We start from the raw sequence: 18,939 nt of genomic DNA on the forward strand, positions 1-18,939 counted from the left end.
ATAGCCATGCCATCCCTTTAGCCATAGCCACCAACAAATTTCGGTAGTGGGCTGGTGGCTATGGCTAAAGGGATTGGCTTTGGTAGGTGTGGTTGTGGTTTGGGTTCAGTTAGAGGGGAAGGAAGGGTTAGGAGAGATGGGAGAAAGGTAAACACTACCAAACATAGTAGTGTTGCAAGTAATTAGACAATTTCCTATAAGATGATAATAAAAAGTAAAAACAGAGATACTATAATGAAATAACATAACTAATTATTATTTCAGGGTGTATGAACACTTGCATATAGAGGCAATAAGATAAGCCATAAAAATTATCAAAATTGCCGGTTGTTGAATATACATATATATATATACAAAACAGGAACATATTTCTATTCAAATTATTTGGACTTAAAATCTAATAGAACATAATTTTTAAATAGGACATACCTCCTGAGTATGTCCTCTTCCCTTGTGCAATATTGAGGTTAACACAAGCAGTAGCACAGCAGTCTCAAGCAATGGCAAGAGAATCCAGCTTTGCTTGATCTCCATTAGCTGAATTTCAATGATCAAAATCATGATCATTCATAAACTTCAATTTCGGGAAATTCCAAATCCCGCTATGTTACAATTGTAGTTAGTATCAGGACACTGCTCAAACAACTTAACTAAAAGATCCAGCTACAATAATGTTCACATAAGAGATCTCCCTACATTGGGTCAAACTGAAGATAAAGATTCTTACTAGAATTAAACACTGGACAAATTCTTAACATCGCAGGAGATGATCCGATAATAATGACCACTTGGTCTCAATCAGCAACACACTGAAAACAGGCATTCTGATCACTTGAAATCATTTCCTGTGTCTGCGTTTTGCTTCTGCTCTCAGTCTTTTCTCATCCTCCCAATCACGTTCGTACATTCTGTCACATGCTCATTAAGGTATAAAACATTGTACAGCTAAAGGATCGCATAGATCAATAAAATAACAGAAAGCAATAGTATAGTTAAGAAAAGCAGCATCTAAACAATTATTGTTACATTTCTTATTAGATAGTGATGCAAAGTATTTGTTTCAAAAAGCAGCATGCTCAAAATTTTACTTTCTCCATTCTACAATATTAGTGCTTTACGCTTCCCAACACACAACTTTGACGATTAATAAGTTTAATTCACAATAAGTATATAACAAAATTGATATTTTGAAAGTATAAATTCAGACAAATCTAACAATACACTCCGTACTACGATTCTCCTTGCGTATAAATCATAATAAATGGCCAAACAAGAGCATGTGAATAGTGAAAAAGTCAATATGGTGCAATATCTGTAGAATGGAGGAAGTATATGGTAGCCACACCTCATAAAACTATACTGTCACTGGTACCTACCACATACAGAATTTGCTAATATATGCATCATTATGATATAGTCACAATGGCACAGCAGCAAAAACTTCAGACATACCCAATTACCTACACATGTCATAATTAACTCAATTTACAATAAATTGCAATAGGAAAACTACCTACATTTTATAGTTTATACCAGTGTGAGGTTGATGCCTCATGATTTTAAGGTGTAAACAAGAAGCTGCATGATGCTCACTGCCCTCAATTATTTCATACTGGTCGTCTAGCACTGCTATATTGATCTTTGATTTCTATAATTAAGGCAAACAAAATCATGTGATATTTTTTTAAATAAATTAAATATTAATTAAAATTACATAAATATTTTAAAATTATGCATTTTTAACAGATATGAAACATTTCTATAATTTTTTAGCAACAGAATGTAAGCATTCTTTTTCTAGTTGACCTAGAGTTGAGTTATCAAATTTGAGACAAGCTTCATAATTTCAACCTAGTGAGTAGAACTTGAGTTTCAGCCTGCTTCATCAAAATCCCTAAGTCAGAGGATAAAGAATGCAGTAATTATCCATAGAAACACGGTAATTTTTATTAGAGATTACAAACACTAGAGCACAGTAGAATTAGAACTGGCTTCCCAAACCTTCAAAGAGAAAACTAAGTTCTTCAGTAGTCAGCAAGCTTTTACAGTTCTTCATTCTTCTAATTGGGCTCCCTAGTAAATTTATGATATAATCGCAGTCATAATAGCTGCAACGAGACTAGAGCACGCAAAGAAAAGACAGATTTTCGCAATACATTCTACTTTATAAAGGAGTATGATTTTCTACCTTATTAATTATTTTATTTGTATAATGGCTAAAACACTTCATCTTTAACATACTCTTCTCCTTAATGTTTTTTAAGGCTTTACTAATTTGAATTTCCAAAAAGTCACTACTATCAAAATTTCCAATGCGTTCAAAAACAGTTCTCTAGTTCTCACTTGATCTTTCTCACTCTCACTCTTACAATTTACTATTCACTTTTATTAACATTCTTAATTTCCACGTGAAGCCTTAGCATAAATAACATAAAGTGGGGATTATATTCAAAAAGACTAACATGAGAGTGCACAAAGAATTACGAAAAAAATCTGGTAACATTTGTAAATCAACGCGCAGAAGACATAAAAAGGATACGGGTCAACATCACGTCGTACCATCTTGCTTGGTGGTTCTTTTACATGCATCCTCATACCTGGTTCCTCAAAGTATGCTGGACGCTGAACCATTGTACCTTTTCGATCTCCTCTTTCCCTGGCATCATACGCCTGTGCAATGCCCATGGAAATTGGGGGTGGTGGAGCAACAGGGGAATACTCACCAGGTTCCCCACCAGGAATATGCTCCCTTTTAAGTTTCCGTCTTTTTGAGGCTGCAGTTGAATCAATTTCCTCTTTCAAAAGGTTTGCTCTATCCCTGTCCCGTTCTCTTTCTTTCTCCTTCTCCCTTTCTCTCTCCTCTACCTTCAACAATGAAGATATTAGGTCATTTCGTAGCAGAATGCAATGAGGCACGCATAAAAGTAACCTTGAAAAGAAAAATTAGCAGCAAAGAAGGGAGTCAAGGGACTCATTTTTCTGTCTTTTCAATGTATCAAATGCCTTTTTACAAGGCCACAAAAAACTAAATTCAACCTAGTATTCGTATCTAATAGCTAATGGCCAAAAATACCATTATGGAATGACAATTAAATAATTAGTCATTCAACATTAGCCAAATTGCCAATATGATATGACACAATAAACAGTTAATATGAAAAACCAGGACGTAACAAAACGCAAGCATTCAGAAATCCTTTTCAGTACAGATAATTTACATCTATTGAGTTCCACATTAATCAATGCGTAACATTGTTATGGAATTATGGTCTTTATGATTTCCTAATAAGCTCATTTCATTTCAATAAATATTTTAGAAATCAGTAATGTTAAGTGAATCCATTATGTTTGCCAGACATTGCACAAAAAAGAACAAATGTCATACCAGAAACCCCACAACTTAGTCATTAGCCCATTCAAGTTTGCATGGTAATAAACTAGCTCATTCAAGTGACGATGTCAAAACACCCACCTACCAGATATAGCACCTACAAAAACCCTAAATAGTGAAACTAACAGAAGTAGCCAAGATGCACAAGAAACAGATTGGACAAGTAGGTAGCAAGATGAATTCGATAAAAACATTACGTTATTACTTAATACTATTTTTGAAATTTACAGAATTAGAAACACAAGTCTTGTACTGAACAGCTCATTTCACATTATGTATCCAATAATTAATTCTTCACATATTGTTATGCGATAGGCTGCTTAATGACAGTCTCAATGATACACACCAGAGCCATGCTATTGAATACACCAAAAAGCTCGTTATTTCACACGTAGGAAAAACTGATAGGTCAATAAATGTAATATCCTGTTTTGAATAGGTCAATAATGCATCGGACGGCTCTTTATGACGATTCATGTTAGCGACCCAAAATCATTTTGGGACTAAGGCTTTGTTGTAGGTAATCTGAAAAAATCCAGTAACATGGTAGTATAAAAAGGTTTGTTGCCCATATGTATCTTTTATGAATGAAATTCATTGAACTTGATTTTTCCCAGCTTTCTATTAATTGTCACTCATATTTTCCCTTTTGTCACTTCTCCCTCTTAATATAGTACTTAGTACTGCAAAAGAATGAAGGGGGAAAAAAAGATAAATATATATAGATAAATAAAAGAAAAATGATTAATGAAAGATATAGGCAACTACACATGTGCCTTACGGCAAGTTTTATGGCTGTATTACAGATCAAGTAACAAATAAAGAAAATTTTATGGCTGTATTACAGATTAAGTAAAGCATATAATATTATAATTGCGCTAAGCATGTTTTTGACACATCTCAAGTTCGTCGATGGCAAGCAGCCATCCCCACTAAAGCAACATCAAAGAGCAACACATAATATTAAACATATAGCAAGGCCAAAATCGCCTAGTTTAGCTGATGATACTTCCTCTGTTCCACAATTATTGCTCCATGTTGACTATACACTATTCACGAACTCTCTTTGACCGTCTATTGTGATTTATACATAAATAAATATAAACATGTGGGATCTTTTTAGATTCATCTCAATTTATACATCTAAATATCAGCATTTTATAACATTTACATAATGAGATTTACAAATATAAATGGTCAATGTGGAATAAAAGAAGTATTTTCCTTGCTAGCTGTTTTGTAATCATTTTTAGTAATTAGCTAAAATTCATTGCAATAATTAGTCAATTAAGACTTTAGTAACAGCAAATGATTGATTGTCATTACATACCTTCATCGAATAAATCTCCCGTTCTTCACGCTTTCTATCTCGGAATTCGTCTTCTCTTCTACGCCTGGAATCATCTTGCACAGTCAACAGGCTTTCCTCTGACCGTCTACGTTCTTTTTCATCATGTTTAGGGGAAAGCCTTTGGGCATGCCTAGTGGTTGGCAATCTTCTTTCAGCATCATCATCTCTTCGATTAGCATTTACAGATTGTGGAACCACATGAGGTGGTAAAGGGGGTGGAGGTGGCAAATTCTGACAATGAAACCGATCATCATTATGAGATTTATCACCAGATACTTCATTGTAACGCAATTTAACTCTATCATCCTTGCTTCTTTCATCCCTGATTTTGTCATTAAGGCCATCAAAACCCCTTTCAATCCTTCGATCTGGTACTTTGTCAACAGAGCGCTCTCTTCCATACCGTTCCATTGATCTGTCTCTCGCCTTTTCAGAAATATCATCACCCCGGAGTTTATCACTGCGCTCGGATCTATCTCTGTAGTCCCTCTCATATTTTTCACTATTTTTCTCCTTTGTCCTATCAACATGTTTATCAGCAACCCAACCTAAAGCTGATTCCTCAGTCCCTGACTTATCCAACTCTGAAGAGTAGGATTTGTCGATAACTTTTTGCTCAACTATTTTCTCCCGATCGGCTAATCGAAGATCAACATCCGTATCTCTCACATCAAAATCACCTTTCCTCCGTTTATGTAGCCTATCTGGTTCTTCTGCAGGACTAGTTCTTTTTTGTTGTCTTTCTACAGCCCTCCCACCAGTATCATGCTTCGGAGAGTGAGCTGAACGGGCATGTGAAGGCCGAGGAAAATCAGATTGATCTGTGCCATCATCCCTCAAAGAACCCCTTAAATTAGAGGGTTTTGTGGATCCAACTTCTCCCCTCAATTCACTAGCTTCTAAGTCAACTCTAGTGGAAGATGCCAAGCCTTTAGATGAAGGAGCTGAATTACCATTTACAACAGATGCAGACAAAACAGCAGCTTGCCCAGTTTGCCTGCCTTCTATAAGATGGCTTCCATGATCTCTATCACTTGCTGAAGCACCACCTGTTCTGCTACCAACCTTGGCTGACTTTGCCTCATCTTTAAGCTCTTGTTTAAGTTGCTTTGAACCAGCTCCAGCTGAGGTACGTTTAGCAGCAGTTTTTTGCTGTACAAACATAATCCAAATCAGACATTAATTTTTCTCTTTTTTGATAATCAAGGGATGATAGATCAGGATCTGTGCAGAATTTGTTAACTACTCCCTCCGTTTTTAAATACTTGCTCCACTTTCCTTTCCCGGCAGTTGTTAAATACTTGCTCCATTTCCTTATTTGGAAAGCTTTTACAATATTTAATTAATTTCTCTCACCAAGTGGACCCAACAATATTAATTCCATATTCTCTCTCCTTCAATTCTCTCCACTACTTTTGGGTTTTTACAATTTTTTATTCTTCCACCAACCCCACTACCTCTGTATTTTATTACTTTCTCTAATTTCTCCTAAAACTTCGCGCATGGAGAAATGGAGCAAGTATTTAAAAACGGAACGAGTAAGACTTAAAGAAGTCAAGAAAATCCAATGTTGAACGCCTTAATTGACTAAAGTTATGGCGTATCCTGGAAGACTTCTTAAACAAATATCTTATTAATGATCTAACCCAAATGCTCCCAAACAAGGCATGATAGTTACGACAGGTAGATATTTCCCATAACTCAAGAGAAAAATGAATTTGCAGGCTTGCAGCCATAAGGAAGCGATTTGTTTAGTGAATCAAAAACAAGTTTATGGATAAACTAAAATCTACAAGAAGCATTTTTACCAAAAGAATGGAAATACACACACATACCAACTACTAGAGTTCAGGACACGACTCACAAGGAGTGCTCTGCAAAAAGAGAATTTTTACAACTGCTAGTGTTCAGAACACAACATACTAACTCGTTGCATCTACTTTAATTGTATGCCTTGCAAAGTTGTCAGAATCAGGACTATACTTCGGATTGCTAAAGCTATTTAAAATCAGAACATAATAAGATTATATGAATTTGTTAAAAATATCATTATACCATTGAATATTAAGTATGCAGGTCTTGCCCAAAAACTTTCTTTCTGTTAGCCGCTCTATCTTTCTTATATCATATTTTTAGCACCGACAACATCAACTCTTTATGTTAAGGTATTAAAGGTATAGAGTAATATACATGGCTTGCTTGTACTTTGTAGCTCTGAATTTGTTACAATTAATTCCAGATCATGTAATCATACAAGAAACTAATTAGTTAATAACATTAGAAGTAATTTCATCACAGGTTGTTATTGTAGAATTGAATCATAAATCATAGGATCCTAAGATTCTACAATGTTAAAATTATACAACACTACTTGAATCAGGATCAGGCAATTGATGCATATTTTGAGAACATAGAATCATAACATTCTAAGTTTCAAATCATGATTCTAAAAACCATGATGTCAACTAAGGCAAGATCTAGAAACACTTAATGTATGGAAATGCTACCATAGAAATGAGGTAATAATCTTGGCTTTCTCAGCACTGGACTAAGAGACCAATTAGAAAGTGCATACCAAGGAAGCTAGACAATAATATGAACAGGTTCTTTTACCAAGATGCCAGGCTTTAAGTGAGATACTTTTTGAAAGATTAAGGTAACTAAGGTTACAGAAAGCCACTAATAAATGTTTCTGCTTCAAGTTAATACTTCATTTCCAATTTAAGTGGATACCAAGGACTGGTGTAACGATTAAGGGAGAATACAGGCAATACCTCACTGTCTGTAGATAACTTTAACACTTTTTTGGCATTGTTTTCATCCCCAGTCTTGTTTAAAGGCTCATCTACCTGCTTTTGACTATCTACTGATCGTGACACTCCCACCTGCGCTCCTGTTGGCTGCACATCTGACCCATTTGCAATTGAACCACCTTTTTTAGCATTTCCTGAAACATTTTCAGGTCTTTCTGACTTGGCATCTGCAATCTTCACTCGAAATGCTTGATCTTTCAGGGAATTCCCTGAATCCAAAGGCTGAGCTTCAGAGGAAACTCTTCCCCCAGTAGTTTCACTTTGAGAAGCACCATTACCTGTGGAAGATTTTGGAGCGACAGACGGTGCAGGTTTCAGTTCAAGATATCCCATCCCAAACTCATCTTCAGTAACCCATGACGGCTGAAATCGAATGTACTTTGTAAAAATTCCAATTATTTAAGATAATGAGTGACTATGAGCTACTCCATTGCACTGCCCAATTTATTTACCTTTCTAGCAGCTAAAGCAGCTGCAACACCAGTGGCTAGAACCTTCAAATCTTCTCTCTCTTCACCTTTAATTTTTGCCACCTATAGAAAAGGCAAGAAAACTACACTTTAAAATGTATTTGTACAAACATCAACTTACAAATATAGAAATGTTCAAAGATTGTGTTACTCACTCGTTTCTCAATGTTAATTCCACTTTTCCTAGTAACTGGAAATACACTTGTTATTTTTGTCAACACGATGAGTGCATTTCGAATTTCCATATATTCTGCAGATTCCAAGCACTGTATCAACAGTCGGGTGATTCTTTGACTCCATTTCCAATGCACCTTTACATTAAGAAAATGCAAATGAGTATCCTGTCCTATTATAAAGCAAGGAAATAGCTACCATACACAACGGTTAGTGGCTTTTCAAGGAAACATTAGTCACCGCCAATCACCAAATAGAAGACGTCATAATAAAAGAATGCTATGGATCGACATAGCTTACACAAAAATAAAAGGTGAAATGTGAGGATTAGAAGATGAAGCTTGACTGTTTTATATACATGGAATAAGCAATAAAAAAAAGATAGTTACAGCTCTTACCTGCCTTAGACTTAATAATTTACAACTCTTCACAATATTCAAAATTAGAAAAAATAATAAATAAATAAAACGATTTTTTCTTCATGTACCCCCGAGTTTCCAGTTTATTCATCATATACCTTGGAATTTATTTAAATGCACCATATACCCCCAAGTTTTTTTAAAAAATGCATTATGTACCCTTAATGACTATTAATAGATAACTATGTTCGTCAATAGATTAAATTATGCCCCAAAACCACCTCACTTACATTCCCTTATCCCCGCAACCACCCTCTCCCTACCTTCCACTACCCCCCGAAACTACACTCTCCCCCCCCCTCCCGCACCACCGAAACCCAGATCTCCTTCCCCCACCCCGAAATCAATCATATTATTAAGGAAGGGGTGGGGAAGGAGATCTGAGGGTGAGATAAGGGATCGGGGGTGGTTTCAAAGGCATAATAAAAACTTCACTCAAAGTCGTTATTATTATAGAATGCATTTTTGTAAAAACTCGGGGGTATATCGTATATGGAAAATTTTAAGGGGTATGAAGACAATGGCCTTGTTTGGCAAACGGCTGTTGGCGGTTGGCTGGTTCACTTGGCTTGTTTGACCAGCTGGAATGTTTGGTTGTTTATAATGGCTTTTGAAATTGGTTGTTTAAGCTGGGTGTTTATAAAAGTGTTTGGTAAATTAATTGTTGGTTGTTGGTTGTTTATTAGATAATTTGTGGGCCAACCAGCCAAAAGCCAACAAAAAAGCTACTCAAAGGAGCTTTTTCATTTTGGCTTAAAAGCCAGCTTTTTCGCTGACTAAAAAGCCAATTACCAAACACATTTTTTTGCTGTTTGACCACCTAAAAAAGCCAAAAGCTAACCAAAAAGCCATTAAAAAGCCAATTACCAAACATGGCCAATAAGCTCATAACTCGAGGCTTTGGTAAAAAATTTTAAATAAAAAAATTATTAAAAAAATCACTAATTCAAAACTCTACATTATTCAACATGATCTATCTCCCCCCCCCCCCTCCACCCACCCTATTCTCCTCTATTTAAACAACTAATTTGTTAAGGGAGTTATTACTTCGACTCGTCTAACCATATTTAAACTTATCTTATATGCATTTGTGAGCCTGTAGGAACTTATTAAATTATTTTGTTTGACTTTATCATATATACATATATTTTGTCTAGGCTAAGTCACACCATGTAGCTTGTGTTTTAGGTATTTTCCTTATGTAACCCTCACACTTTCACACAAAAATAAACAGGTGCAGATGAGGGAGGAGGGGTATTGAGGAAGACATATCCACAACTAGTTCAACTAAAAACACAAGTGTCCAGTGCATTGGTTTGTGAACACATGTGCGTCAACATAAGCAAATTCTCTCAAGCCAAAATTTAAGAATACCGAAATAAACAAGAACCCATCACAGCCCTAGGTTGAAATTCACCTTAATGAACTGGCCATATGTAACCCGCTGACTATTGGGGTATCTATAATAAACTGCAAACCCAGGCATGTTACCACATTCACGTTCATAGACTGATTCATCACTCTGAAACCAAACAACCAACATATTAAAATCCAAATCGGGAGCAAACAACAAAATTATATAAATTATAGTAAAATAGCTACCTTCCAATGGTACGCAATTTTTAGCGTTTCAAACAAAAATCTGCCAAGTCTACCAGCCTCATAGTCAGTACAGCAGCATATCATTGGATGTAAAGTTTTGCAGATTAAAACATCAAGATGGTTGACTGTGTTGAAAAAAGGTGTGCCCAAGGAGTGAAGAGTATGGACAAACTTTGCACAATAAACAGCATCTGGCATGCTGAAAATACAGCGTGGAAAAATACATCGCTGTAGAAACTCCATGTTTATCTTTAATGTATCAGGACAAGAGCTCAACCACTTATCTTTTTCATTTGCAAGCCTCCTTTGCACAGAAGCGACATTCTCTTCATGTTTTTGGAGCTCACTTGTGAGACGATCCAATGACTCTTGAATCCTTTCTTTATCTTTCTTCCGTTTGGCGATTGCAGAGCCTGAATTATCAGAGAGCTCTTCCAGAGCCTTTAGGGAAGCATGCTGTTTTGCAATCTCAGATTCATAGCGACTCCGAGGAACATAAAGGTCATATAATGTCAGACCCCAGAAAGTTGCATACAAATCTGGAGACAGGCTGTTCCATGCTTTAGCTGGCAACATAGTTCTAACTGTATCGAGAAGAAAAGACCACCTGCAGAATTTACAATCAATTGATGCACTGGATTTTCAAAATATACAAAACATAAAAATTAAAAAAATAAAAAGGATAGCATTCTGGCGTGAGGATCAAAGGTGTTGATCAGAACCTCATAGCAGTAGAGAGGGCACAATTGTCAACAATGAGAAAAAAGACATCACAAATTTAAAATGCACACCACAGCTGGTCAACTGGAAACCAAATGATACAGGCAATGAGAAAGTAATACCTCACTGGATTGCGTGGAGGTCCAAGATCCAAAACCAGTTCGCCAGCATCACTTGGCACATCACGATCACATAAAGGCCAAGAGACAGAGCTATGTTTACACTTGAAAAGCCTCATAACTGGTCGATAGATCAAGAAGATAACCTACAACATGTAACACAATGTATTAATTATATATAAAACTATATAAAACAGTAATAATTGACCAATTATTGAAATCCTCTGCCCTCGTCATCTTGAAGAGTGGACATACCTCTGGATCAAGATGGTATAGATGAACAAGATCATCAAGAGTAGGTACTAGTTGTGCATATGCAGTTACTGGACTGACAGCATTACAAAGAAAATCCACATACTGAAGGAGTACCCCATGGCACCTGTCAAATTGCTCACTAAGCATTTTTATATAAGGTGCATCTGCATTGGTAACAACCCTGCAAAAGTAAATCAATAAAGGAAACACCACACGATTTAACATAAAAATAAATAAATAAATAAAGGAAAAAGGCAATTTAAAAAAAAAAAAAGAAAAGAAAAGAAAGATAACAATTTAGCAAGGACATGTAAACCTTGTACAAGAAAGAAATAACTAGCAGAAGGTTAAAACACAATGAGTGCCCAACTAAAGATACATTTGGTAAAGTGTACCTGCTAAAGAAAACACCAACCCAGGTACTAAAAGTAAACACTCAGCCTAACAAAGGAAAGTAAAGAAAATACTTCACTGCAGAGAAGAATGGCTTACAGAGAACGGTGCTGTGCAATTAGCACCAACAGAGGGATAGCCAGCTTTGGTTCTTCCTTTGGAACTAAGGAATCCCTCAGTCGGTTAGTAGATTTGACTAGTGCCTGCAAGATATGTGATAGTCAACACGAATACACGTCAGCATCTCCAATAAGTCCCCAGGTGGATAAAATTACACTTCGCTAGAATAACCAGATTGATTGGTGGCAGAAAGAATGAGAAATACAAAGTAAAAACCATCTAAGTTTGCTCAAAAGCAAGCGATAACTAAACAACAAAACAGAATGGGAATAAAAGGAGAGACTGTCAACAGAACAGAGAGACTCCTAACAAATAATATCAGATGAAGGCACCAAATTTAAGACAAGTGAGAAGATCATTGATAAAAACATTCTAAAGACTGATCGCTAGAATCAAGAATATAATCCATGAAATAACGTCGTAACACAAAGCCCCCTTTGGTGGAAACTTGAACGAGCAGAGGTTTAAAAATTTTGAGTTCTGACCAAATGCAAAGAACTAACCTATTATCAAGACAGCAATTCAGGCATTGGGTTCAATGTTAGTGGCTCAATACAGACTCTTGCCGTAGAGGGATCTCCATCACATCTGTTTCTCACGTATATTTTTTTACTTCTATAGTGATCACTATGATAATACTTATAAGGAATACTCCTTTATAATAAACTCTGGAGTGGGAAGAAAATACCAACCTACCACAATATTTATAATAACGTTGTATCTAATTTTTCCCCTTGTTCAAGAGACATCCTGGGCACATATTTCCAGTGCACCCGACTTGTACCCATCCCCCTCCCGTGCCTGATATTGGAAACGACATAAAGTCGTCATACCCATGCTTCATAGCTCTAAATTTCACCACAAATACCTGTGTCTTAGCACTTGAAGATGTATACATGTCTGACAATTCTAATTTTGTACGAATAACAAGGCCAAAAACCCCTCCCCCCCCCCCCCTATCACAACCTATCAGGTAAACAGGCGACTCTTTTCAGTGCATAAATTTTTTGAAAAACCAAAAGGATAAGCTGACTAGAGCAAAAACCAATAAAACAAAAGTTAAAAGTCAAAGTCAAAGAGCCAATCAGTGAACTAGGTAGTAACTTCAACAGGTCAAAATTAACAAGACGGCATTAGCTTTGCAAAGAGCTACAAGTTAAAAAAAAGAGAAACCAGACCCCCAAAGATACAACAGAACAACCTATATAAATGCAAGTTATTGGTTAGTTAATCCATCAAAAATGTACTGTAGGACAACAAAACATCCAGGAATTGAATTTTCTTCAATAATCATAATAAATTTATTTAATACAATCTTATAAAGAAAACAATCACTGTTAAACAGCTTTCGAATGAACCATATCTCATATTAAACCGTAACTAAGGTCCAGATAAGGGATGCAAATGAATCTACCTGAATACTTTGCATAATAATGGTTCCTGAACCACCAGCTCTATGCATTATCATGGGGCAAAATTACAAAAGCACCCCCTTTCAAGTTTACAACTATTCTTTTTTGTTCAATTATTTATTTATACATAGTATAATAATAACATAAAATTAATCACTGCCTCAAAACAAGAATTCTTATAAAGCCTTAGTATATTAAAAGTTCACATGTGTTCAGTTTTTCTTCTACCAAAATAGCTTACACTCTTAGTAATACTTTACCAGATTACACTTGTTTTCTCAAATAGAAAAACCATCTCTAGAATCATCACCTTATTGTTTCGGCTAATGCCATAAGAAGTGGCTAGATATCGCAAAGTCTCTCCACCTGCCATGGAATCCAGCTGCTCCTCAGTCATGTTTTCCGTGTATTGAACATTTGCCATTTGTTGTATCAACTCCTAGAAAGAGCATTACCAGATGTATGAAAAAAGGCTCTTTAATATTATTCATGTCCACAGACTTCTTTGAAACGTTATAAAGTATACCTGCAGTAGAAGTAGTTCAATTCCTTTACCCCTTTTCAATTGATTGACAAGGTATTGAAACAGACCTCTCAGCTCCATTGAAGGGTACTTCTTGCATCTGTAACAATCAACAAATCAGGAACAAATTTAGGCATGAAAAAAGCATGGTAATAACAAAAATTAGATCCTATAACTACAACTTTGTAAGTGCTAATGATGTTAAAGTAAGAAAAACAAAGCAGTCTGTTAAAGAGTGCATCAAAAAAGCATCAACAGATAGATGAGGCTGATGTAACATATATATGCAAAAAAAAGCTCAGCTATACTGTTACAAGGAAAAGTCTTTTGTTATGTGCAATAGCTTAACTTTGGTAAGTCAACAATTTAATCAAATGTTTTTCCAGTTGAATATTAAACTGCATTAACAAAATTCAGAATTTTATTCAATGACAAAGAAATACTTCTTTCATTCTCATAATATTCCAACATTGGAAAATCAAGCTTCCCAAAACACCTCTAACCTCTAATATTTAATTACATAATGATAACAATTATAAAAAGTTGATACTTGCGAGTAATTCAACAAGACCTCGCATGACTATGACTTTCCTTGAATGTAAATCCCAATATTTAGTTCAAAGAGGACTGTAGAATATTGTCTAAAGTACAACCTTCAATATTTTAGAAACAGAGGATGTATTAAATAAAGGGTTTCACCAAGTATAGCCCAAAATAGTATAAAGGAACATGATTCAAAGAATACATCATACGGTGTACTTTGATGGTAAATATTACCTCAGCTATTCTTTACACACTATTTTTTACACTTGGCAATGTAGAAAATAATTCTAGTAACACTATTTGCTGAATTATAAAAGTAGATACTACAAAACTAGCAGCAAATCAAACAAGACCCCACATATTATCCATTTATTTATGTCAAAAAGACACAACGTTAAGAAAATTTCACCAGGATTTCCAAATGAAACAAACAAGGACTCCGACATGGAATAGTGAACAGATAGTTAACCTCCCCAGTTGTTCTCTTGCAGTCAGTGTTGTATGAATATATCATCATACTTCAACAACCTAAATTTTGTTTGGTTGACAGATCCAAAAATCCCATCCTTCCAAAATTCAATAATAATTGCTTTTTCAAAACACACTTCAGCTCCTTCTTTGATGGAGTTAATCTATACGCCATGATAAAGGAGAGCAGAAGAAGAATAGTAATAATCACAAAAACCAACTGGTATAGCACCTCTGTATATCTTCTCAACCAAGAGCAACACAACAATAAAACTAGAAGATGTAACACTAGAAGACCTTAAATCTTTGACATCCAAAGCCATTGGCTCTTATCACTCATATATATTTAGGGTTTTATGAATAGCTCGTCAAACCAGGAAGTACGGAGGTTTAATATAGAGTTAGTAACAAGAAAAATTAAAGGGCTCTTTAATTACTGAATTATATCCAATTCACTCCTTTCTTCGCTTCAGAAGGACTTCATGTCTATTGTAAAAGTAGGCAGATCATCTACCCCACGATTTCACAAGTCAAGCTCAAAGAAGAATGTTAGGACTCATTCCTATGAGCTTCCTTCAAATGATCTACAAACTCGAATATGGTCAGAGAGTTTGTTGATACACCAATAAATGGAAGCCTCCTGTGAAGTGCCACCCACTTGTAGAAGAAAGTTAACACAAGCACACCATTTCCCAAAAAGATACAAAGCCAACCAGCCAAATAAGGTGCCTTTAAATAGAAGAAATAAACTCACCACTAGCCAGCCTACTGAACCCTTAAGAAGTAATGGATCCAAAACAAACTTTCCATTCCTAGGCTGGCACACTTACAGCTGGAATACCTTAATACTTTCAGAAACGCAATGAAGAATGGATTTTTGGAAATTACCACCATATGTAAGAAATTGAACAGACCACCAACCACTTCTCTGCATATCTAGTCTGAGTGCCACTTTTTATAAAGGAATGCCCTTAAACAAAAGCAAGGTCTCTCTTGGGACTTAACCACGAGATTTTTTGGTGGGAAAAAAGAGGCCAAAACTACAAACCAAAGAAACATGATGGAGAGCAGATGTTGGTTTTATATTTTGAGTCCACTCCAAAGGCAAAAAATATTTACCAGCACAAGTGCACCCACTTACTAAAAACGGCTCCATCAAGTATTTATTTCCAGCAGTGACAAATCTCAAAGTATCTACATCAACTGTATGAGGATCAACAGCCCTTCTCATATGGGCTTCATTTAATCTCATTCAGCAGAAACACTACAGCTCATACAGTCCAGAAATATAGCAATACTTCAATTCCTCAAACAGATCTGACATCTTGAAACCTGATCATAACATGGACTTAATTTTAAAAGTAGACCATTAAGAAAGAGAAGCCCGGAAATTCCATTGACCCCACCTCAGACATTAATCACATAGCAGCAAGCCAAAAACACCTAGTGGGAAGTTTGAGAAGCCATAACAAGTAATAAGGAAGCTCTCTTGCCAAGCCACCAATTATCATCCTGATACCCTCTGCAAGGAAATTATTTATCAACAATGCTGTGTGACCTTACACTTCAGATATGCCTAGAAGCAAGCATTGAAAGGATATCAGTGTAATAGACTAATCTTAGTCTATAACAATCAGCCAGGGAATTTACACGAGATTTGGGATGCTGAAACATGTTTCCAGTAATAAAACTAATATACCCATAGTAACTTCCAGCTGTCAGTCATAGTCACATATACAGTCTTATGATTCATAGCAGATTAACAGGGGGCAAGCTTTCATTGACAAATCATATGAATATTTCCAGCAAAAAGTATATTTGAAAAGAACTTCTATCGAACACTACTAAAAAAACCTTGAAATCAGAATTTTCAGAAATATGCACATATACAATATTATACTCCCTCCATTATGAACATTTGACTACGTAATGTAGACTCTTGCTTCTAGGAATTTTTTTTAAAAGTGAATGGGTGTAAGAAAAAGGACAAAAAAAAAGAAAAAAGAAAAAAAAAATTGAAAAAAAAATAAAAAAACAATAAAAAAAAACGAAGAGAATTGAGTAACAAGCAGGTGGATGTAACAAATAAAGTTAAATAAAATAAGTGACAGTGTGTAGAAAGGGGTAAATAGTGCAGGGAAGAGAGGTAAGGTAGTAAAAGGGGTTTGACAAAAATATGAATAAAGAAAAAGTGAGTCAAATTTACTTCAACCCAAAACCAAAAGCGAGTGGAACTTTCGGGAACAGAATACACACACACACAAAAAAAAAAAAAAAAATAAATAAATAAATAAAATAAAAAAGGCAAAAAACACACATACAGATGTCCCCAAAATGAAGCCAGAGATTGAAGCCAATCTGACAAGTTAAGCCCATCGTCTTTCAGCTTTTCACGACCACTTTGCGCCAGTCTCTCTATCACAACATATTCCAAGACATCATACTCCAACTGCAAGAAAATAATTTGAAAAGATATAAAACCAGAAGAGCAGCGGTAAATGTATAGAAATACAATTCTATTACCTCAACAGGAAGACAACCAAATATCTAAACCAACCTAAATTGTAATATATCCCCAAGTTTTACAAACAGTGACAGCCAAGAGTAGATCAAATCAAGGATGTCACAAAATAAATTGAATAGGAAAGAGCATTATTCTCATAACAGACACCCAAGTACAGATCAATCTACAAGATTTCAATTGTAGACACCTAGAAATTCTCTCTCCCTCGTCCGTGCATAATGTCTGATGATACAACTTTACTCCTTGTTTTTTAATATGCAATAGTTTCCAAAGGCGGCCCCTTTTGTTAATGTAAAACTCTACATTTTTCCAGCGCATCACTCCTCTTATGGTCCCCACGAATACTATTAAATCAACAATTAAGCCACTGTCTCTTTTTTATATACTACCACCGTTTCATATTATTTGCAACACTTGCCAAAAATGGATGTGTCATATTTATTTGCAATATTGCAACAAATATTTTCTTTCCCTTTCAGTTGTCTCTCTCTCTCTCTCTCTCTCTCTCTCTCTCTCTCTCTCTCTCTCTCTCTCTCTCTCTCTCTCTCTCTCTCTCTCTCTCTCCCCCCCCCCTCATCACATGCATTTCTATCTTTCTCTCTCCATTTAACACTCACAAACAAATTTTGTCTAGGAGTCTTTGGAACCGTCCACAGTAACAGAGATAGTAATCTTTCCAACAAACCCCACATATAATTAATACAACAAATTCAACTCAACCACCCAAAACTCGGCGGTGGGAGGGAAGGTAAAACAATTCCTTTAAAAAAATAAATAAATAAAAAGGAGACCTACTCAAATTGATTCAAATAAAAATAAATAAATAAAAAAAGGCGTCAAAGAATTGTTAAAAAGTCAGTCCAATTCACCAAAATACCCAATACTTTTACTCTTTATGAGCCTTACTAGGGCTAAAATAGATTAAACTAGATTTTCAGCCCATGCGATCAGTTTTTTTGTAAATATTTTTTGTAATATCTTAATATCTAATATTCTAATTTTGTGTACTTAAATGTAAGGTAGATTTTTTTAATTAATTTTAAAATTATTTGATTAATTTTTCTCAGTCATTATTTGCTTAAGTTTATAGAAATAAATTATGAAAATATCACTTATATCAAAAGATAATTTTTAACTAGTTGTTTAAATAATTTAAATCCTAATATCAAAAGATAATTTTTAGTTTTTCAAACAATTTAAACCATAAATTACTATTTGATGTTTTCAAATAATTCTTAAATCTCATTCATTACTTTTGCATAGATGGCGAATGAATTTTTTAATATTATAATAAAATATAAATCTAATTTTTCATTAGTCATAATAATACTTTTGCTTATGTGGCACCTCAAATGCTTCCGGAAAAATGCCTATGGCGAATGAATTTTTAATTCTATAATAAAATATAAATCTAATTTTTCATTGGTCTAAATAATACTTTTGCTTATGTGGCACCACAAAATGCTTCCGAAAAATGATATGGCGAATGAATTTTTAATTCTATAATAAAATATAAATCTAATTTTTCAATGGTCAAAATAATACTTTTGCTTATGTGGCACTCCAAATGCTTCCGAAAAATGCTTATGGCGAATGAATTTTTTAATTCCATAATAAAATATAAATCTAATTTTTCATTAGT

General features: G+C 35.0%; 1 protein-coding gene across 5 annotated transcripts in view; it reads right to left on the reverse strand.

Moving 5' to 3' along the window:
* Window positions 1-284: 284 nt before the first annotated feature.
* Window positions 285-18,939, reverse strand: part of LOC110712737 (THO complex subunit 2-like) — a 41,921-nt gene continuing 23,266 nt past the window's right edge. For 2 of the 5 annotated variants that reach the window (XM_021891189.1, XM_021891191.1), the window contains 14 exons: window positions 17,095-17,222; window positions 13,766-13,862; window positions 13,550-13,678; window positions 11,807-11,910; window positions 11,315-11,495; window positions 11,063-11,205; window positions 10,221-10,827; window positions 10,036-10,140; window positions 8,181-8,336; window positions 8,008-8,088; window positions 7,517-7,918; window positions 4,722-5,894; window positions 2,540-2,865; window positions 285-908 (listed from right to left, as the gene is read on the reverse strand). In XM_021891189.1, the coding sequence (XP_021746881.1) occupies window positions 839-908; window positions 2,540-2,865; window positions 4,722-5,894; window positions 7,517-7,918; window positions 8,008-8,088; window positions 8,181-8,336; window positions 10,036-10,140; window positions 10,221-10,827; window positions 11,063-11,205; window positions 11,315-11,495; window positions 11,807-11,910; window positions 13,550-13,678; window positions 13,766-13,862; window positions 17,095-17,222 (3,702 nt within the window). In that variant the 3' untranslated portion in view covers window positions 285-838. Of the gene's footprint in view, window positions 909-1,517; window positions 1,640-2,539; window positions 2,866-4,721; window positions 5,895-7,516; window positions 7,919-8,007; window positions 8,089-8,180; window positions 8,337-10,035; window positions 10,141-10,220; window positions 10,828-11,062; window positions 11,206-11,314; window positions 11,496-11,806; window positions 11,911-13,549; window positions 13,679-13,765; window positions 13,863-17,094; window positions 17,223-18,939 lie in introns of all 5 variants that reach the window. The other 3 variants (XM_021891190.1, XR_002509691.1, XR_002509692.1) reach the window with 3 other exon arrangements.

The sequence above is a fragment of the Chenopodium quinoa genome, unplaced genomic scaffold (genome assembly GCF_001683475.1).
Source record: "Chenopodium quinoa cultivar QQ74 unplaced genomic scaffold, ASM168347v1, whole genome shotgun sequence".
Classification (NCBI taxonomy): domain Eukaryota; kingdom Viridiplantae; phylum Streptophyta; class Magnoliopsida; order Caryophyllales; family Amaranthaceae; genus Chenopodium; species Chenopodium quinoa.